This window comes from Leucoraja erinacea, chromosome 9, assembly GCF_028641065.1.
Source record: "Leucoraja erinacea ecotype New England chromosome 9, Leri_hhj_1, whole genome shotgun sequence".
Lineage (NCBI taxonomy): Eukaryota > Metazoa > Chordata > Chondrichthyes > Rajiformes > Rajidae > Leucoraja > Leucoraja erinaceus.
The window spans coordinates 17,679,297-17,701,414 of record NC_073385.1 but is presented as its reverse complement, the minus strand read 5'-3'; the positions used below and the strand labels follow the sequence as shown (position 1 = coordinate 17,701,414).

Below are 22,118 nucleotides of genomic sequence, written 5' to 3'. Positions count from 1 at the left end.
CTATGGAGTGAAGGAATAGGTGACGTTTCAAGTCGAGACCCTTCTTCAGACTGAGAGTCAGGGGAGAGAGAGAGAGACACACAGAGATATGGAATGCGGTCTCGACCCGAAATAGGTCACCTATTCCTTCGCTCCATAGATGCTGCCTCACCCAGCTGAGTTTCTTCAGCAATTTTGTCTACCTTCATATTGAATGGCGATGCTGGCTCGAAGGGCCGAATGGCCTACTCCTGCACCTACTGTCTATATTTCTATGTATCCATGATGATTTTAATCCGAATTAAGTTAAACTAATAGTTTAATTATCGTATGAACTGAAACAGCATGATTAGATTCTTATTTACAGCAGCATAACAGGTTTGTAGACGGGGTTATCTGGGGGAATTGTTACATTTATTTTTATCTTATGTAATTTTTTTTTTGTTTGTTTTATATTTCACTCTTCTCCCCCCCTTCTTTCTCTTTTCACCGCTCCCTTCAACCAACCCCCCCCCCCCCCCCCCCCCCCCGGGAGAGAGGAGGGGGAGGGGGGGCTGTGCCGATATTTTCCGACTTGTTATTTTCATTTAAAGAGGCCGCCCGGAAAAGGTTTGCGTTTCTGCGGAGTAAGAGCAGAGAGAGGCTCCTGGAAAAGCCAGCGTTCCCCATCGATCAACGGCACTCGCTGCCCCTGCATCTCCGCCTCTGGTCGTCGAGCGAAGCGTCGGACTCTGCTAACAACTCCTCCCCTCACATCTCCGACTGCGGCAATTTCTGACCCCCTTCCTCCCCCCCCCCCACCCCTCCCCCCTCTCTCCCACCCCCAAAAAATTCCCAGTGTCCCACCACCGACCGCCCAAACAGACCAGAGACATTCGCCAGGAGCCAAGGGCGGCATTGCATCTCCGATGGCGACGATATTGACCACCACAGACGTACAACGCTATAACATTTATTTTTTTTAAACAATCTATCGAGACACTACACCTGGTTTCAAACTAGAACCTTTCACCCTATCGTTCGAGACTGTGCAACACTTGTTAAACACAACACCTGAGCATTCCGGATGTAAGTAGTGTCACATTTCTACGCTGCATTGCATCCGTGTTCTGTTTTGTCCAGCAATCACATTTTCAAATGACCAAAGTATAGAATTGAAAACTTCAAGACAAAAAGGACTTTGTTCAGCGTTCGACCTGGTCTGTCGACCGGGCGATTTCATTAAACAGTGAAACTTGTACAAATGGCCACAGCCAGACACTGGCCTAGGCGGCAGAAGCTGTCCCCCCCCCCCCCCCCCCCCCCCCCCCCCCGTCTAGACCACAGACACTATCCCTCCCTCTCCTATTCATTATTGTCACATGTACTGAGGTACAGTGAAGAGCTTTGTTTTGCACGCTGTCAAAACCAGATCTGATCAACTGCACATACATAAATACAATCAATTCAATAGACAATAGACAATAGGTGCAGGAGTAGGCCATTTGGCCCTTCGAGCCGAATTCAATGTGATCATGGCTGATCATCCCCAATCAGTACGCCATTCCTGCCTTCTCCCCATATCCCCTGACTCCGCTATCTTTAAGAGCCCTTTCCAGCTCTCTCTTGAAAGCATCCAGAGAACCTGCCTCCACTGCCCTCTGAGGCAGAGAATTCCAGACTCACAACTCTCTGTGAGAAAAAGTGTTTCCTCGTCTCCGTTCTAAATGGCTAATTCCTTATTCTTAAACTGTGGCCCCTGGTTCTGGGCTCCCCCAACATCGGGAACATGTTTCCTGCCTCTAGTGTGTCCATACCCTTAACAATCTTATATGTTTCAATGAGATCCCCTCTCATCCTTCTAAACTCCAGACTCTAAACTTCTAAATTCAGACTCAAGATGCAGATTAGGGCGTCAATGGTTACGGGGAGAAGGCAGGAGAATGGAGTTACTGTAAGATGGAGGAATTAGTCAAGTCAAGTTAAGTCACATGTATTTATATAGCACATTTAAAAAACAACTCTCATTGGCCAAAGTGCTTTACATTTGTTATAAGAATAGCACAACAAAACAAGCTACATACATATATACATGTAGCCCTCACTCAGAGGACGTCAGGAAAGGCTTGGGAGTAGAGATAAGTCTTTAGTCTTGACTTAAAAGAGTCGATGGAGGGGACAGTTCTGATGAGAATGAGATGCTGTTCCACAGTCTAGGGGCTGCAACCGCAAAGGTGCGGTCACCCCTGAGCTTATGCCTAGACCGCGGGATATTCAGCAGCCCCAAGTCGGCCGATCTGAGGGGCCTGGAGATGGGTGAGAAGACTTTTTATGTAGGCGGGGCAAGCCCATTGAGGGCTTTGTAGACATGGAGGAGGATCTTGAAGTTTACTTGGAACCGCACAGGGAGCCAGTGGAGAGAGGCCAGGATCGGGGTGATGTGGTCCCTTTTTCGGGTGCCCGTCAGGAGTCTAGCTGCGGCATTTTGGACCAGTTGCTGGTGGGACAGGGAAGATTGGCTGATGCTAGTGTAGAGGGAGTTGCAGTAAACTAGGCGGGGGGAGATAAATGTGTGGATGATCTTTTCCAGGTCATCAAACTGGAGGAATTGTTTTAGTTTAGCTATCGTCCAAAGCTGGAAGAAGCTAGCTTTTACCACGGCATTGACTGGTTTGTCAAATTTCAGTGCTGAGTCAAACATCACGCCAAGGTTTTTGACGTGAGATTTGAGTAGTGGGGTAAGGCTTCCAAGACTGCCTGCTATCATTTTGATTGAGTCCGAGGGGCCGAGAAGGATGACCACAGACTTACTCTCGTTTAGTTGGAGGAAGTTCTGAACCATCCAACACTTTATATCCTCGAGGCAGTGGGTAACGTTAAACAGATTTGATTGGTTTTTGGGCTTCAGGGGGAGATAGAGTTGGGTATCGTCTGCGTAGATCAGCCAGGATTGAATGGTGGAGTAGACTCGATGGTCTGAATGGCCTGATTCTGCTCATATCCAGGCATTCACGGTGGCGCTGCGGTAGAGTTACAACGAATGCAGCGCCGGAGACCCGGGTTCGATCCCGACTACGGGTGCTGTCTGCACGGAGTGTGCACGTTCTCCCCGTGACCTGCGTGGGTTTTCTCCGATATCTTCGGTTTCCTCCCACACTCCAAAGACGTGCAGGTTTGTAGGTTAATTGGCTTGGTAAATGTAAAAATTGTCCCTAGTGGGTGTAGGATAGTGTTAATGTGCGGGGATCGCTGGTCGGCGCGGACCCGGTGGGCTGAAGGGCCTGTTTCCGCGCTGTATCTCTAAACTAAACTAAACTAAAACTAAACTCTAAACTAAAAAAACACTAAATGAAGTATAATACTAATGGCCTTAACCTTGATGACTCCAATCAATCAAATACATCCTGAGTTTGCATCGATTGTATTTACACATGTCCAGTATATCTGATCTGTGTGGATAGCATGCAAAACAAAGCGCTTCACTGTACCTCAGTACGTGTGTGTTATGTTATTTTGACTCCAGAGATACAGCACGGAAACAGGCCCTTCGGCCCACTGAGTCCATGCCGACCAGCGATCACCCCGTACGCCAACACTATCCTACACACACCAGGGACAATTTACAATTTTTCTCCAAAGCCAACTAACCTACAAACCTCCACGTCTTTGGAGTGTGGGAGGAAACCGGAGCACCCGGAGAAAACCCACGCGGTCACAGGGAGAACGTACAAACTCTGTGCAGATAGAACCCGTACTCAGGATCGAACCCGGGTCCCCGGCGCTGTGATGCAGCGACTCTACCGCTGCGCCGCCCTAAGACAATAGACAATAGGTGCAGGAGTAGGCCATTCGGCCCTTCAAGCCAGCACCGCCATTCAATGTGATCATGGCTGAGCATCCCCAATCCTGCCTTCTCCCCATATCCCCTGACTCTGCTATCTTTAAGAGCTCTATCTAGTTCTCCCTTGAAAGTATCCAGAGAACCGGCCTCCACCGCCCTCTGAGGCAGAGAATTCCACAGACTCGCCACTCTCTGTGTGGAAAAAGTGTTTCCTCGTCTCAGTTCTAAATGGTTTACCCCACCTTATGCTGGCCCATCTTATATACCATACATCAAGTCAAACGATCTTATAACAGATAAGGTGGGGAAGTGCCGTACACATCCCTCTCCAAAGTTGCCGATTGTACAAGTTTCACGGTCAATGAAATGGCCATCCCAGTTTACAGATTTGATGAGTTGGCTTACATGCTCGCTTCTGAGTGATCTGGTGTGGAGTTGCCCGTCAAGCTGCCTGTCTTGTGCTCCCTCTCTCCCTGTGCCCTTCCTGAACCGGTGTACGTGCCTCAGGACAGACCCGCTCCCCAGCCGTTCCCCCCCCCCCCCCCCCCCCCCCCCCCGTGTGCAGCTCTGCCGCTTCCTGCCGCTTCCTGTGCTCTCTTCTTTCTCTCTACCCCCCGCTTGTGTCTTTCATTCATTCTTTCTCTTCCCCCCTCTCACCGTGTCCCACCGGACTCTAGCGTCTCGTCTCACCTACGATCCTGAGGTCAACTTGAACGCACGCGAGTGACGAGCGCAAAGGGCCCAATTGGAACAGAATCTGGTCTGAAACGGCGCCAATTCCTTCTCTCCATAGATGCTGCCTCACCCGCTGAATTACTCCAGCATTTTGTGTCTACCTTAGAGTACTAGAGTGACCCAGTGAGGCCCTCCAGCCCAACTTGCCCACGCCGGCCAACATGTCCCATCTACACTAGTCCTGCCTGCCTGCCTGTTTGGTCCATATCCCTCCAAACCTGCCCTATCCATGTACCAGTCCAAGTGCCTCTTAAACGATGGGATAGTCCCAGCCCCAACCACATCCTCTTCCAAACAAAAACTTGGAGTAAAACCCAGCGGGTCAGGCACGCAACCAGCAATGAACCATTCCCTTGATCGTCGATACTTTTTTTGCACATCTTTTAATTCATTAGTTCTGAATCTCTATACATCACCATCAAAATATCTCATTTCCCTTTTCCCCCGACTCTCAGTCTGAAGAAGGGTCTCGACCCGAAACGTCGCCAATTCCTTCTCTCCAGAGATGCTGCCTGTCCCGCTGAGTCGCTCCAGCTTTTTGTGTCTATCTGCAGTTTTTAAGTTTAGATTCGGGATGGAGATATTCGGCTAATCACTTGTTCCTTCTCAGCAAAGTCTGTGTCCTGTTGAATCTGTGCACTGCTTCCAGCCGCCATGTCGTTTGAGTTTCCTTAACACCACAGTCACTGAACAAGGCTCTAGAAGGTTTTAAAAATGTTTTAATATATAAATACATGTTTTTAAATGCTACAAAGGTTTCAACTATGTGACAGTGATTAGCCATGTAAATATTTTGTATATATTGTCTGGTGGTGTCATATCATTATTTTCCTGTGAAAAAATCATATTTTTTAATTAAAATTGATCAATCAATATCAGTTCCTCCCTCCACATTACGAGTTTGTGTGGGCCATCCCCTTTATTCATACTTTCTTAAACACTTATGATGAATAGACTATAGGTCCTTCCCTGTGCCAATAGACAATAGGTGCAGGAGTAGTCCATTCGGCCCTTCGAGCCAGCACCGCCCATTCACTGTGATCATGGCTGATCATCCACAATCAGTACCCCGTTCGTGCCTTCTCCCCATATCCCCTGACTCCGCTATCTTTAAGAACTCAATCTAACTCTCTCTTGAAAGCATCCAGAGAATTGGCTTCCACTGCCTTTTAAAAAAAAAAATGTAATTAGAAGTGCAATAAGTAACAGTAGTACACGCCACATATATCTTATTACATTTGTTGAGCTTCAAGAAAGATAGAAATAAAGGAAGTAAGGAAAGTGAGAAAGAGTCATGATAGTGCCCATTAGAAAAAGAGTTAGAGAAGGAAGTTAAGAAATAGACCCTGGATAAGAAAGAAAGAAAGAAAGAGAAACAATCGCTCTATTATAAAAATCCACGCAAAAAGGGATATACCAACTTCATATATTTCATCCCCCGTTACCAGATCCTGGCACCATTTATTTTTAAAATTACTGTTGCACCTTATACTTGCAGTAAGTCAATAAATGCAGACCACGTCTTTTGGAAGTGGTCTGCTTTGCCGGCAAGGAGGAATCTCATATCTTCCACTGCCTTCTGATGCAGAGAATTCCAATGATTCATAACCCTCTGTGTGAAAAAGTGTTTCCTCGTCTCCGTTCGAAATGGCTTACTCTTATTCTTAAACTGTGGCCCCTGGTTCTGGACTCCCCCAACATCGGGAACATGTTTCCTGCCTCTAGCATGTCCAATCCCTTAATAATCTTATATGTTTCAATAAGATATCCTCTCATCCAGGAGTCTAAACTCCAGAGTGTACAAGCACAGTCGCTCCATTCTCTCAGCATGACAGTCCCGCCATCCCGGGAATTAACCTGGTGAACCTACACTACACTCCCTCAGGACACTTCTTCAGACTGGCCCCACGTCAAATTCACTGGAATTTAGAAGGATGAGAGGGGATCTTATATAAAATTCCTAAGGAATTGGACACGCTGGATGCAGGAGTGTTCCCAATAAGGGCTAGGCCATTTAGGACTGAGATGAGGAAGAACTTTTTCACCCAGAGTTGTGAATCTGTGGAATTCTCTGCCACAGAAGACAGTGGAGGCCAATTCACTGGATGTATTCAAGAGAGAGTTAGATTTTGCTCTTAGGGCTAATGGAATCAAGGGATATGGGGAGAAGGCAGGAATGGGGTACTGATTTTGGATGATCAGCCATGATCATATTGAATGGCGGTGCTGGCTCGGAGGGCCGAACGGCCTACTCCTGCACCTATTTTCTATGTATCTATGACCCCAAACGTCTCCTGTCCGTGTTCTCCAGAGCTGCTGCCTGGCCCGCTGAGTTACTCCAGCACTTTGTGTCTTTTCATTGAGCAGGTAACTGATCGATGCCTGGGCCGGGCTGCTGTTTGTAATCAGACCAGCAGGTGGTGCTGGAGGCCAGGTCTGTGGACCAGAGGGAATCCGGGAAGATTGTATCTTTGACTGTGCTTGTAAATTCTGACCCGTCGCCTTCCACAGAGCGGTGCTCTTCCCCCCCCCCCCCCCAGAGCGGTGTGACTCCCCACACAGTGTGATGTTCCGTCACCCCCCCCCCACACAGAGTGGTGTTCCTCCTCCCCCCCCCCACACAGTGTGATGTTCCGTCACCCCCCCCCACACAGAGCGGTGCTCCTCCCTCACCCCCCCCCCACACAGTGTGATGTTCCGTCACCCCCCCCCCCCAGAGCGGTGCTCCCCCCCCCCCCACAGAGCGATGCTCCTCCACCCCCCCCTCCACAGTGTGATGTTCCCTCACCCCTGCCCACCCCCCCCACACAGTGTGATAGTGTGATGTTCCTCACCCCCCCCCCCCCCCACAGAGCGGTGCCCCCCCCCCCCACAGAGCGGTGCTCCACCCCCCCCCCCCCCCATGGTGATGTTCCCCCACCCCTGCCCACCCCCCCTCCACAGTGTGACGCTCCGATTTCTTCCCACACTCCAAAGATAAATAGACAACAGGTGCAGGAGTAGGCCATTCGGCCCTTCGAACCAGCACCGCCATTCAATGTGATCATGGCTGATCATCCCCAATCAGTACCCCGTTCCTGCCTTCTCCCCATATCCCCTGACTCCGCTATTTTTAAGAGCCCTATGTAGATCTCTCTTGAAAGCATCCAGAGAACCTGCCTCCACCGCCCTCTGAGGCAGAGAATTCCACAGACTCACAACACTCTGTGAGAAAAAGTGTTTCCTCGTCTCCTTTCTAAGATGTGCAGGTTTGTAGGTTAATTGGCTTTGGTTAAAAAAAGATTGTAAATTGCCTGCAGTGTGTAGGATAGTGCTAGTGTACAGGGATCAACGTGCATTCGATGAGCCGATGGGCCTGTTTCCACCCTGTATCTTTAAAGTAAAGACTAAACAACCTTGGCAAATCTCCAACAACTCTTCCCAGTTTCTGTAATGCATCTAATGAAGCACGCCGCAACGTTGCATCACAGCCTGGTTTGTGAACAGCTCTGCCCAAAACCGCCAGAAATCGCAGGGAGTTGTAGATTCAGCCCAGTCCGTCACAAAGAGCACACTCCCTGCCATCGACTCCATCTACACTTCACACTGCCTCGGGAAAGCACCCGACATAATCAAGGAGCCCGGTTACTCCTTCTTCTCCCCCCCTCCCATTAGGTGGAAGATATAAATGATTGAAAGCATGTGCCACCAGATTCAAGAAGGGCTTCTTCCCCGCTGCTAACATCCTCTTGAATGGAGCCACAAATCAATCCTGATCTCCCAACCAACCTCGTTGCAGCTATGGAACTTTTTTTTTCTCCTGCACTTTCTCCATTACTGTAAGATTATTTTCTGCAGTTCAACACAAAAAGCTGGAGTAAGTCAGAGAGCCAGACAGCAGCTCTGGAGAAAAGGAATGGGTGACGTTTTGGGTCGAGACCTTTCTTCAGAAAGCATCAGTCTGAAGAAGGGTGTCGAACCGAAACGTCACCCATTCCTTTTCTCCAGAGATGCTGCCTGTCCCGCTGAGTTACTCCAGCTATTTGTGTCTATCTTTGGTTTAAAGCAGCATCTGCAGTTCCTTCCTACACAGATTATATCCTGCACTCAGATTTTTTCATGCAACATAATATTTGCACTCCCCACAGACTAGGGAACGATTTACCGAGGCCAATTAACCTACAAACCCGCGCGTCTTTGGGATGTGGGAGGAAACGCTTGCGGTCACAGGGAGAACTTACAAACTCCGTACATACAGCAGCCGAGGTCAGGATCGAACCCGGGTCTCTGGCGCTGTGAGGCAGCAGTTCTACCCGCTGCGCCGCTGTGGAGTTTGTTGCACCCTTACTTTAATAGAGATGAATTCTGTAGTCTGATAACAGCAGGGACGAAGCTGCTCCTGTATCTGGTGGTACGCGCTTTCACGCTTTTCCCTTTGGGAGATGGGAGAAGAGGGAATGGCCAGCGTGCGAATGATGTGGTCCTTATGTTGGCTGGAGTCGATGGTGGGGAGTGTGGTCTGTGTGATGGACTGGGCTACATCTACAGTGGTGGGGAGTGTGGTCTGTGTGATGGACTGGGCTACATCTACAATGGTGGGGAGTGTGGTCTGTGTGATGGGCTGGGCTACATCTACAACTCTCTGCAATTTCTGACAGTCTTGAGCAGAGCTGTTCCCAAACCAAACTGTGAAACATCCCAATAGGATGTTTTCTACAGCATGGACTAGATGGGCTGAAGGGCCTGTTTCCGCGCTGTGTGACTCTGTGGCCCTCTCCTTCGCCAAGGAATAGCTCAGGAAGATGCACAAAGTCTACTGCCCAGAGTAGGGGAATCGAGGTCTTAGTTTAAGGAGAGGGGGTGGGGGGGAAGATTTAATCGGAACCTGAGGAGTAACGTTTTTACACAAAGGGTGGTGGTTATGTGGAACGAGCTGCCGGAGGAGGTAGTTGAGGTGGGAACTATCGTAATGTTTAGGAAACATTTAGACAGGTTCATGGATAGGACAGGGATTTGGGCCAAACGCAGGCAGGTGGGATTATTGTATGTGACGTCGTGTGACATGTGTAGGAAGGAACTGCAGATGCTGGTTTACACTGAAGATAAGCGCAGAATGCTGGAGTAACTCAGCGGGACAGGCAGCATCTCTGGAGAGAAGGAATGGGTGATATCCCGGGTCGAGACCCTCCTTCGGATGGGTCATGTTGGTCAGCGTGGGCAAGTCGGGCTGAAGGGCCTGTTTCCACGCTGCATGGCTCTGTAAGTCGAGACCTGGAAATGTCCCCGTAAATCTCCCAGCGCGGTCGCATCTTTCCCGTAAACGGATGAGCGAAAGTGAATATTTTCGTTAAGCCCGGGGTGTATGGTCAGTGTCAGTCTCACCTCCCCCTTGTGTGTCCAGAGTGAAACTGAATTTTGGGAACAATGAAGTCACCTATTAACAGAAGGAACTGATTTAGACAATGACTCAGTTGTTTAGAATAGTGGTAAGTTCGGCGTGACATGTTCCTGGAACACCCCCCACCCACCCCACCACAACTAGGGTCGCCAACTTCCTCACTCCCAAATAAGGGACAAAGGGTCAAAATACTGGGCAAATTCCCCACGGCAATTCGTTGACCGACTCGGCCGTGGCTGGGTGAATGATGAGTTGGCCCCGGGTGCTGGACTGCACACAAAGCCCAGCCGGCGGGCCAGCTGAGGAGTTCTGACCCGGGCTGCATGACGTCAGTTGCAAAGTCCAGCGTCCCGTCCAACTCATGAACCGATGCGAAGGAGGGGTGGTGGTGGTGTCGGCGGTAAGCGAAGGTCCGATGGTCGGACAACTGGCCGGGCTGCCGACCGACGGGGCCACGGGCGAGGCGCTGCTGCTGCTGCTGTTGCTGCACTCCATGGGCTGCACTACGTCGGGATGGGTGAGGCGGGGCCAGACACGGCGCTCACACCCGACAGTCCCCTCGACACAAGTAGTAGCGGTCAAATACGGGGCAAGGGCGGTCCCGTACAGGACAAACCAATTTAGCCCAAAATATAAGGGATGTCCCGGCTAATACGGGTCAGTTGGCAACTCTAACCACAACACCCTCTCCAATGTACTGTAGAGGCATACAGCGTGGAAACAGGCCCTTCTGGCCCAACTTGCCCACACATGTCCCAGCTACACTAGTCCCACCTGCCCACGTTTGGCCCATATCCCTCTAAACCTGTCCCATCCATGTACCTGTCTAACTGTTTCTTAAACGTTGGGATAGTCCCAGCCTCATCTACCTCCTCTGGCAGCTTGTTCCATACACCTACCACCCTTTGTGTGAAAAAGTTACCCCTCAGATTCCTACCAAATCTTTTCCCCTTCATGTTAAACTATGTCCTCTGGTCCTCGATTCACCTACTCTGGGCAAGAGGCTCTGTGCATCTACCCGATCTATTTTATACACCTCGATAAGATCACCCCTCATCCTCCTGTGCTCCATGGAATAGAAACCCAGCCTCCTCAACTTCTCCCTATAGCTCATGCCCTCTAGTCCTGGCAACATCCTCTTAATCTTCTCTGTACCCTTTCCAGCTTGACAACACTTTTCCTATAACATGGTGCCCAGAACTGGAAAACACATCCAGTGAAACAAGTAATATCTTTTCTCAGAAACTCTTCCAAAATCTCCCAAGTCCTTCCACCTCATCTAGACTTGGGACAGATTCAGGTCAAACCCGTTAAGATTTTCAGCAGCACAATCGCACAGCGGTTAGAGCCGCTGCCTCACAGGGCCGGTGTCCCTGGTTCAATCCTGACCTTGGGAGGTGTGTGTGTGTCAGTGTGTCATTGAATGGCGGTGCTGGCTCGAAGGGCCAAATGGCCTACTCCTGCACATATTGTCTATAGTCTATTGTATCTGTACACTGTAAATGGATCGATTGTAATCACGTATTGTCTTTCCGCTGACTGTTTAGCATGCAACAGAAAGCTTGTGACTGTACCTCGGTACAGTGACAATAAACTAAACTGGACTACAGCTAAACTAATCACTGTCACACCAATGCATCAGTTGTGTTGAAACAAAGCCTTGTTCAGTTGCTGTGCCTGTGATCTGTGGGTCCCCCTGTTCCGCAGCTCTGCCACAATGCCGGCTGATAATCAGTCTGGTCTCTCGTCTCTTGCAGCCCCGCGTGAAGTCCAGAAACACAGGGAGATGTGCGGGGCCTCATCGCCGTCGCCCAACGTGAGTCCCAGCCCCGAGAGCACCCGCGGGTGCCGGGCCCACCGCACCGACCTGGCACCCCTAGCCCTCTCCACCCCTGCCATCCACCTCACCGCAGCCTCGCACTCCACGCCCAGGATCAACGCCAGGCAGCACCCCCCCGCCAAAGGTAAGGAGGTGTGGGGGGGAGGGAGAGCGTGCAAACTCCACACAGACAGGGTCAAACACGAATTCAATGTAGAATAGAATAGAATAGAATAGAATAGAATAGAATAGAATGCCTTTTATTGTCATTCAAACAACTTGGTTTGAACGAAATTGCATTTTCTGCAGCTTTTACATTACAAAAAAACCCAAGACACAGGGAGAGCGTGCAAACTCCACACAGACAGCACCAGAGGGCAGGCAGGATCGGACCCAGGGATCTCGCGCAGTCACAGGGAGAACATGCAAACACCACACAGACAGCACCAGAGGGCAGGATCAAACCCAGATCGCTGACCCCTGGGGTCCCAAGCGTCACAGATACCTCAGAATGAAGGAGTTTAAGAAGGATCTGAAGAAGGGTCTCGACCTGAAATGTCGCCTATTCCTTCGCTCCAGAGATGCTGCCTCACCCGCTGAGTTTCACCAGCATTTTTACCTACCTTCAGAATTAAAGAGCGTGCTTTTAGAAAGGAGGTGAGGAGGAATTTCTTTAGCCAGAGGGTGGTGAATCTGTGGAACTCATTGCCACAGAAGGTTGTGGAGGCCAAGTCAGTGGATATTTTTAAGGCAGAGATAGACAGATTCTTGATTAGAACGGGTGTCGAGGGTTATGGGGAGAAGGCAGGAGAATGGGGTTAGGAGGGAGAGGTCAGCCATGATTGAATGGCGGAGTAGGCTCGATGGGCCAAATGGCCAAATTCCTATAACTTATTCACTGGAATTTAGAAGGATTAGAGGGGATCTTATAGAAACATATAAAATTCTTAAGGGATTGAACAGGCTAGATGCAGGAAACCGATGTTGGGGGAGTCCCGAACCAGGGGACACAGTTTAAGAATAAGGGGTAGGCCATTATTGACTGAGATGAGGAAAAACTTTTCACCCAGAGAGTTGTGAATCTGTGGAATTCTCTGCCTCAGAGGGCGGTGGAGGCCAGTTCTCTGGATGCTTTCAAGAGAGAGTTAGATAGAGCTCTTAAAGATAGTGGAGTCAAGGAATATGGGGAGAAGGCAGGAACGGGGTACTGATTGGGGATGATCAGCCATGATCACATTGAATGGCGGTGCTGGCTCGAAGGGCCGAATGGCCTACTCCTGCACCTATTGTCTATGTTTCTGTGTGAGCTAGAGAATGAGTTTGCAAAGAGGGTGTGTGTGTGTCTCTCCAAAGCTGTTATTAGTGGCTTGGATGGGTAAATCTGGGTAACTCATCATTTTTCCTCTGCTTGTCTCGTTTCCTCACTCAATCAGGGTTCAACTCGGACGACGACATTTGGGCCCAGCCGCTTGAATTGGAGTTTACCAAGAATGGAAATGCAAGCCTCGGTAAGTCACGGTGATCCTCCTCCTGCTACTGGAAACATCCTCTCCACATCCAGTCTCCCCAGGCCTTTCACTATGCGGTACATTTCAATATGGTCTCCCCTCATCCTTCTGAACTCCAGCGAGTACAGTCCCAGTGCCTTTGCAATTAGTTTGGTTTTGTTTATTATTGTTGTTGTACCGAGGTACAATAGACAATAGGTGCAGGAGTAGGCCATTCGGCCCTTCGAGCCAGCACCGCCATTCAATGTGATCATGGCTGATCATCCACAATCAGTACCCCGTTCCTGCCTTCTCCCCATATCCCCTGACTCCACTATCTTCAAGAGCCCTATCTAGCTCTCTCTTGAAAGTATCCAGAGAATTGGCCTCCACTGCCCTCTGAGGCAGAGAATTCCACAGATTCATAACTCCCTCTGAGAAAAAGTGTTTCCTCGTCTCCGTATTAAATGGCCTACCCCTTATTCATGAACTGTGGCCCCTGGTTCTGGACTCCCCAATATCGGGAACATGTTTCCTGCCTCTAGCGTGTCCAAACCCTTAACAATCCTATATGTTTCAATGAGATGCCCACTCATCCTTCTAAACTCCAGTTTTTCCAGTACAGTAAAACACTTTTTTGTTACGTGCTAACCAGTCAGCGGAAAGACTATACATGATTGCAATCAAGCCACCCATGGTCTACAGATACAGGATAAAGGGAATAACGTTTAGTTAAGATAAAATCTGATTCAAGGTTGAAAGTAAGCATGCAGGTACAACAGGCAGTGAAGAAAGCGAATGGCATGTTGACAAAAGGAGTCGAGTATAGGAGCAAAGAGGTCCTTCTGCAGTTGTACAGGGTCCTAGTGAGACCACACTGGAGTATTGTGTGCAGTATTGGTCTCCAAACTCAAGGAAACACTTTTTCTCACAGAGAGTGGTAAGTCTGGAATTCTCTGCCTCAGAGGGCGATGGAGGCAGGTTCTCTGGATGCTTTCAAGAGAGAGCTAGATAGGGCTCTTAAAAATAGCGGAGTCAGGGGATATGGAGAGAAGGCAGGAACGGGGTACTGATTGTGGATGATCAGCCATGATGGCATTGAATGGCAGTGCTGGCTCGAAAGGCCACATGGCCTAATCCTGTGCCTATTGTCTATTGTCTATAAGATAGTCCAAGGGTCTCCAATTAGGTAAATGGGAGGTCAGGACTGTTCTCTAGTTGGTGATAGGATGGTTCAGTTGCCTGAGGAGGTAGTTGAGGCTGGGACTATCCCAACTTTTAAGAGACAGTTAGACGGGTACATGGATCGGAGAGGTTTGGATGGATACGGACCAAATGCGGGCAGTGTAGGGACTAGTGTAGCTGGGACATTGTTGGCCATTGGGACTAGTGTAGCTGGGACATTGTTGGCCATTGGGACTAGTGTAGCTGGGACATTGTTGGCCGTTGGGACTAGTGTAGCTGGGACATTGTTGGCCGTTGGGACTAGTGTAGCTGGGACATTGTTGGCCATTGGGACTAGTGTAGCTGGGACATTGTTGGCCATTGGGACTAGTGTAGCTGGGACATTGTTGGCCGTTGGGACTAGTGTAGCTGGGACATTGTTGGCCGTTGGCCATTGGGACTAGTGTAGCTGGGACATTGTTGGCCGTTGGGACTAGTGTAGCTGGGACATTGTTGGCCGTTGGGACTAGTGTAGCTGGGACATTGTTGGCCGTTGGGACTAGTGTAGCTGGGACATTGTTGGCCGTTGGGACTAGTGTAGCTGGGACATTGTTGGCCGTTGTGGGCAAGTTGGGTCGAAGGACCCGTTTCCACGCCGTGTCACTCTACAACACTCACGAGGTTGACTCTGTGACTGTGTTTGCCTTTGGACAGGAGCTGAGGACCCTTTGGACGGCCTGAGCGGTGAAGACTTGGTCCCCAGCCGGGACGTGGGGGCGGGCCCCAGGGAGAACGCTCTGTACCGTTCCAGCTCCGCCACGCTCCCCAGCGCCAGGCCAGACCCCAGCCTGGTGCGGGGAAGCCCCCTGCCATACAGGACCCTGCAGAGGGTGAAGCAGAGACCGGCGGAGGGCAGGGCAAGGCCAGCCTCGCCGGGCAGCGAGATGGTCACCTTGGAGGAGTTCCTGCACGAGAGCGGGCAGTCGGCAGCCGGGGTAAGTGGCCGTCCCGTGCTTCAGTCCGGCTTAGTCTGGAGATACAGCGCCCTTTGGCCCCTCCAAGTCCGTGCCGCTCCGCGATCCCCGCACACTAACGCCATCCTACACACGCACACGGGACAATTTACACTCGTACCGAGCCAATTAACCTACAAACCTGCGCGTCTTTGGAGCGTGGGAGGCAACCGAAGATCTTGGAGAAAAACCCAGTGGATCACAAACTCCGTACAGACAAGCGCCCGAGATCTTCGGTTCCCTCCCACGCTCCAAGCGCTGTACAGCAGCAACTCTACCGACGTGCCGCCCTCTGGTGCAGGGATTCTCAGCCTCCGGTATCCAGGGATTAGTACGGGTGTCAGAGGTTATGGGGAGAATGGGGTTAGGAGGGAGAGATAGACTCTATGTCACTGTCTATGTCTCTGTCTATGTCTCTGTCTGGCTCTCTGTCTCAGTGTGTCTCTCTCTGTCTCTCTGTCCCCCACTCAGTCAGTACTGCACAGTGGATGGTCAGTGTGGTTTCAGTGTCGTGCCAGTTCCACTAATGTGGGGGCGTTCCCGCCCCTGACCCTGTGACCCACGCACTGCACCCACTTTCACTTCCTCTTTACAGTCCAAGTGAAACAAGTAACTTCTGTGTAGGAAGGAACTGCAGCTGCCGATTTAAACCGAAGACAGACATAAAAAGCTGGAGTAACTCAGCGGGACAGGCAGCATCTGTGTAGAGAATGAATTTTACTGAGTTGGATGATCAGCCATGATCATATTGAATGGCGGTGCTGGCTCGAAGGGCCGAATGGCCTACTCCTGCACCTATTGTCTATGTTTCTATGTCTATGAATGGGTGATGCTTCGGGTCAAGGCCCTTCTTCAGACTGGTTAGGGGTCCATAACCATCCGAAGAAGGGTCACGACCCAAAACATCAGCTTTTTGTGTCTATCTTTGGTTTAAACCAGCGTCTGCAGTTCCTTCATACACTGCATATAACCATATAACAATTACAGCACGGAAACAGGCCATCTCGGCCCTACAAGTCCGTGCCGAACAAATGTTTTTCCCTTAGTCCCACCTGCCTGCACTCATACCATAACCCTCCATTCCCTTCTCATCCATATGCCTATCCAATTTATTTTTAAATGATACCAACGAACCTGCCGCCACCACTTCCACTGGAAGCTCATTCCACACCGCCACCACTCTCCGAGTAAAGAAGTTCCCCCTCATATTACCCCTAAACTTCTGTCCCTTAATTCTGAAGTCATGTCCTCTTGTTTGACCACAGGATAGAGGTTGGTTTCACATGTGGCCAGATGAAGTTTAAAATAAACGAGGTTACATTTTTTTTGAGGTCAAAAAGCATTAAATAGTCAGTAAGTGGTGGAACTTCATGTCAAGACAATAAAACTTCATGTCATATATGTCCCAAACAACTATCAAATTCTTACTTGCTGCAGCACAACAGAATATGTAAACATAATACTCTGTAAACAATATAATAAACGAGAAAAGGTTTGACTAGTGAAAGGCTTGGATAGAGTGGATGTGGAGAGGATGTTTCCTCTGGTGGGAGAGTCTAGGACAAGAGGGCACAGCCTCAGAATTAAAGGACCTTCGAGCACTGAAAGTAGGCGTGCAGGTACAGCAGTGAAGAAAGTTAATGGAATGTTGGCCTTCATAACAAGAGGATTTCAGTATAGGAGTAAAGAGGTTCTTCTGCAGTTGTATAGGGCTCTGGTGAGACCACATCTGGAGTATTGTGAACAGTTTTGGGGAAGGACATCCTTGTGATTGAGGCAATGTAGCGTAGGTTCACGAGATTGATCCCTGGGATGGCAGGACTGTCATATGAGGAAAGATTGAAAAGACTAGGCTTGTATTCACTGGAGTTTAGAAGGATGAGGAGGTCTTATAGAAACATATAAAATTATAAATGGACTGGACAAGCTAGATGCAGGAAAAATGTTCCCAATGTTGGGCGTGTCCAGAACCAGGGATCACAGTCTTAGAATAAAGGGGTAGGCCATTTAAGACATAGGGGAGAAAAAACTTTTTCACCCAGAGAGTTGTGAATTTGTGGAATTCCCTGCCACAGAGGGCAGTGGAGGCCAAATCACTGGATGGATTTAGAGAGAGTTAGATAGAGCTCTAGGGGCTAGTGGAGTCAAGGGATATGGGGAGAAGGCAGGCATGGGTTATTGATTGGGGATGATCAGTGCTGATCACAATGAATGACGGTGCTGGCTCGAAGGGCTGAATGGCCTCCTCCTGCACCTATTTTCTAAGCCTGCTCCGCCATTCAATCATGGCTGATCTATCTCTCGCTCCTAACCCCGTTCTCCTGCCTTCTCCCCGTAACCTCTGACATCAATTATACCAGTGCCCAAGAAGAGTAAGGTGACGTGCCTCAATGACTATCGACACTAGTGGCGCTAATGCCGATGGTGATGAAGTGCTTTGAGAGGTTGATCATGGAGCAAATCAACGCCTACCTCGACAAAAACCTGGATCCACTGCAGTTCGCGTACCGCCACAACAGATCAACGGTGGATGCGATCTCGCTGGCCCTCCACTCTGCTCTGGACCACTTGGACAACAACGACTCATATGTCAGGCTGTTATTCATTGATTTTTGGCTCGGCATTTAATACAATCATCCCCGCCAAGCTGGTTACCAAACTCGCAGAACTAGGTCTCTGCACATCCCTCTGCAATTGGATCCTCGACTTCCTCATTCACAGACCACAGTCTGTTCGTATTAGTGGAAATGTGTCAGCCTCGATAACAATCAGCACTGGAGCACCTCAAGGCTGCGTGCTCAGCCCCCTGCTGTACTCACTCTATACTCATGACTGCGTAGCCAGTCACAGTGCAAACTCCATAATGGGGAGAAGGCAGGAACGGGGTACTGATTGGGGATGATCAGCCATGATCACATTGAATGGCGGTGCTGGCTCGAAGGGGCTGAACGGCCTACTCCTGCAACTATTGTCTATTGGCTCTGTTTCTCAGAGAGATATTTCACGTGGGCCAGCACGGACTCGGTGGGCCGAAGTGCCTGTCCCCGCGCTGTATTTTGTGGCGAGTGTTGATGGATGGTGTAGCCGGGTTCTAACATGTGCCGTGCGTTGTGCGTTCCCCCTTGCAGGCAAGTTCTCGGGACGAGTTACTGAGTGACTACTTCAGGAAGAAGAGCGAGCCGTCTCGAATCAGCGAGCAGCCTAACGTGAAGGAGGCGACCACAGCGCCAGCTGGGCACGTGGGCAAGACGTCCGTGGACGGGAGCGCGCCCAGGCCGGGCCAGTTCGTCAGACCGAGCCCCCGCCCCTCACGGCACGAGTCTCCCAACGCTTCCTCCTCCGGTCAGACTCTCCCCGTACACGGGGGGAGCGTGGATGCGGTGGCGCTGGTGGAGAAGGTCGGGCAACACCAGCAGCCTCCATGCAGAGCGGGGTCGCTGACCAGGGCCTTCAGCCTGGCTTCGGCCGACCTGCTGCGACGGGAGGTCCAGAGGCAGGAGACGCAGTCGCGAGGGGCCGCGGGACCCCCGCCCCTGGGCAGAGACGGCGGCGGCGGCGGCGGCAAGGGGGGCTGGAGGTCGACGGGAGACTGCCGGGCGGGGGAGCAGAGGGAGAGGCCGCAGTCGGCCCGGACTCCAGCCCTGGACCTCTCCTGCCGGACACTCGACCCCCGCCGTCTCTCCCTGGCCCCACCCAAAGACAAGACCTTCCTCCTCACCCTCCCCCCTGCTGCCAGTGGCCAGGCTCCCGCTGACCGCCGGGCCGGAGACATCTCCCCACTCTCGCCCGAGGGCCACCTCGATCCAGGAAGTGGGTCCCCCACCGCCGGCAACACTCCCCGGACCCCCGAAGACCCGGCGACGGGCCCCAGCAGCACACCGGCCTCCCCTGACCCCAACACCGACCCACAGACTGTGTGGTACGAGTATGGCTGCGTGTAACCAAGACCACACTGAGCACCAGACCATCACACTGGACACCAGACCATCACACTGGGCACCAGACCATCACACTGGGCACCAGACCATCACACTGGGCACCAGACCATCACACTGGGTACCAGACCATCACACTGGGCACCAGACCATCACACTGGGCACCAGACCATCAAACTGAGCACCAAACCATCACACTGGGTACCAGACCATCACACTGGGTACCAGACCATCACACTGGGTACCAAACCATCACACTGGGCCCTAGACCATCACACTGGGTACCAAACCATCACACTGGGCCCTAGACCATCACACTGGGTACCAAACCATCACACTGGGTACCAGACCATCACACTGGGCACCAGACCATCACACTGGGTACCAGACCATCACACTGGGTACCAGACCATCACACTGGGCACCAGACCATCACACTGAGCACCAAACCATCACACTGGGTACCAAACCATCACACTGGGTACCAGACCATCACACTGGGTACCAGACCATCACACTGGGCCCTAGACCATCACACTGAGCACCAAACCATCACACTGGGTACCAAACCATCACACTGGGTACCAAACCATCACACTGGGTACCAAACCATCACACTGGGTACCAGACCATCACACTGGGTACCAGACCATCACACTGGGTACCACACCATCACACTGGGCACCAGACCATCACACTGGGCACCACACCATCACACTGGGTACCACACCATCACACTGGGCACCGGACCATCACACTGGGCACCAAACCATCACACTGGGTACCAAACCATCACACTGGGTACCAGACCATCACACTGGGTACCAGACCATCACACTGGGTACCAGACCATCACACTGGGTACCAGATCATCACACTGGGCACCACACCGTCTCAAGCAGCAAGAAACAACCCAGAGACAAAGAACTGCAGACGCTGGTTTACACCAAAGATAAACACAGAGTGCTGGAGTATCTCAGCGGGTCAGGCAGCATCTCTGGAGAAAGGGGATAGGTGACGTTTCGGGTCGGGACCCTTCTTCAGCCTTCACTGGTACATAGAAACATAGACATTAGGTGCAGGAGTAGGCCATTTGGCCTTGAGAGCCAGTTCAATATGAGCATGGCTGATCATCCAAAATCAGTTCCCCGTTCCTGCTTTCTCCCCACATTCCGTTAGCCCTAAGAGCTAAATTTAACTCTCTATTGAAAACATCCAGTGAGTTGGCCTCCACTGCCTTCAGATTCACAACTGTATGTACAATTCACAAATTATACAGTGAGATTTTTTTTTTGTGTACATTTCAGTGACACTTCTTCTTGCGTGTGGCGTGCACAGCCTAAAGTTGTAGGTCAACCTGCTCTACTCGATCTTGTTTGTGCACATCGGGTTGGTTGCATTAAGGGTCTGTCCCACTGTACGAGCTAATTCAAGTGTTCTCCCGAGTTTCCCCTGATTCGAACTCGGAGATTTACGGTAATAGCCGCTCGTGGGTACTCGGGGCTCTCGTGGACATTTTCCAACGTTCAAAAATCTTCACGAGTCTTCACGAGCTTACCGCGTTTCCCGAGTACCTGCCGTTAGCGTTACGAGCCGCTAAGAGACGTCCCGAGCTCCGACGTACCCGCTACGTACATTCTATGTGCTTCCACGAGTTTGATTTTTTTTTTAAACTCGGGAGAGCTCTTGAATTACCTCGTACAGTGGGACAGGCCCTTTAGTCGAAACAGGGCGGACCACGTGAAGGTTGCAATCTCCCAGCCCATACGGTTCAGTGACAATACACTATACACCAGCCACACTCGCACTAAGAGTGTATGATAGTCGACCACAGTGAGTCTGTACACAAGAACCACCATGATTCAAGTTGGGACCCTTCTTCAAATTGGACATGTTTTAGTTTATTGTCACGTGTACCGAGGTACAGTGAAAAGCTTTTGTTTTGTGCTAACCAGTCAGCAGAAAGACAATACATGATTACAATTGAGCCATTTACAGTGAACAGATACATGATAAGGGAATAACGTTTAATGCAAGGTAAAGCCAGTAAAGTCCGATCAAGGATAGTCCGAGGGTCTCCAATGAGGTAGATAGTTGTTCAGCACTGCCCTCTGGTTGTGGTAGGATGATTCAGTTGCCTGATAACAGCCGGGAAGAAACTGTACCTGAATCTGTCCCTGTACCTCTTGCCCGATGGGAGAGGGGAGAAGAGGGAGTGACCGGGGGTGCAACGCGTCCTTGATTATGCTGCTGGCCTTGCCGAGGCAGCATGAGGTATAAATGGAGTCAATAATAGGTTGGTTTGTGTGATGGTCTGGGCTGCGTCCTCAATTCGCAGGGGAGAGAACTGGGGGTAGGAAAAGACCAGAGTCATCAATGGCCAAGATCTCCCCCCCCCCCCCCCCCCCCCCCCACCCCCCCCCCCCCTTTAGGATTCTGACCTCTTCCTACCTCCAGTTCCCTCCCCTCTACTCTAGTCTGAAGAAAAGTCCCAACCCAAAACATCGCCCATCCATGTTCTCCACAGTTGCTGCCTGACCTGCTGAGTTACTCCAGCACTTTGTGAAATGTCACCTATCCGTGTTCTCCATAGATGCTGCCTGACCCGCTGAGTTACTCCAGCACTCTGTCTATCTTTAAAGAAAAAACTCCTTTCCTCTTTCATTACGGACTAGTCAGGAGTTTCCTTAAGGACTATTCCAACCGAAAGATAACCTGCACGCCAACTTAAATCACAACCATTTGGAGTTGTATTTTTTAATTCATTTTAAATCAAAGAGGGAACTAAA

At 50.6% G+C, this 22,118-nt stretch overlaps 1 protein-coding gene across 1 annotated transcript in view; it reads left to right on the top strand.

The window, feature by feature from the left end:
- Window positions 1-20,044, top strand: part of ccdc88c (coiled-coil domain containing 88C) — a 181,108-nt gene extending 161,064 nt beyond the window's left edge. The window contains exons 26-29 of the mRNA XM_055640219.1: window positions 11,669-11,875; window positions 13,164-13,238; window positions 15,096-15,376; window positions 18,523-20,044. Of these exons, the coding sequence (XP_055496194.1) occupies window positions 11,669-11,875; window positions 13,164-13,238; window positions 15,096-15,376; window positions 18,523-19,335 (1,376 nt within the window). The 3' untranslated portion in view covers window positions 19,336-20,044. The remainder of the gene's footprint in view (window positions 1-11,668; window positions 11,876-13,163; window positions 13,239-15,095; window positions 15,377-18,522) is intronic.
- The last annotated feature ends 2,074 nt before the right edge of the window (window positions 20,045-22,118 follow it).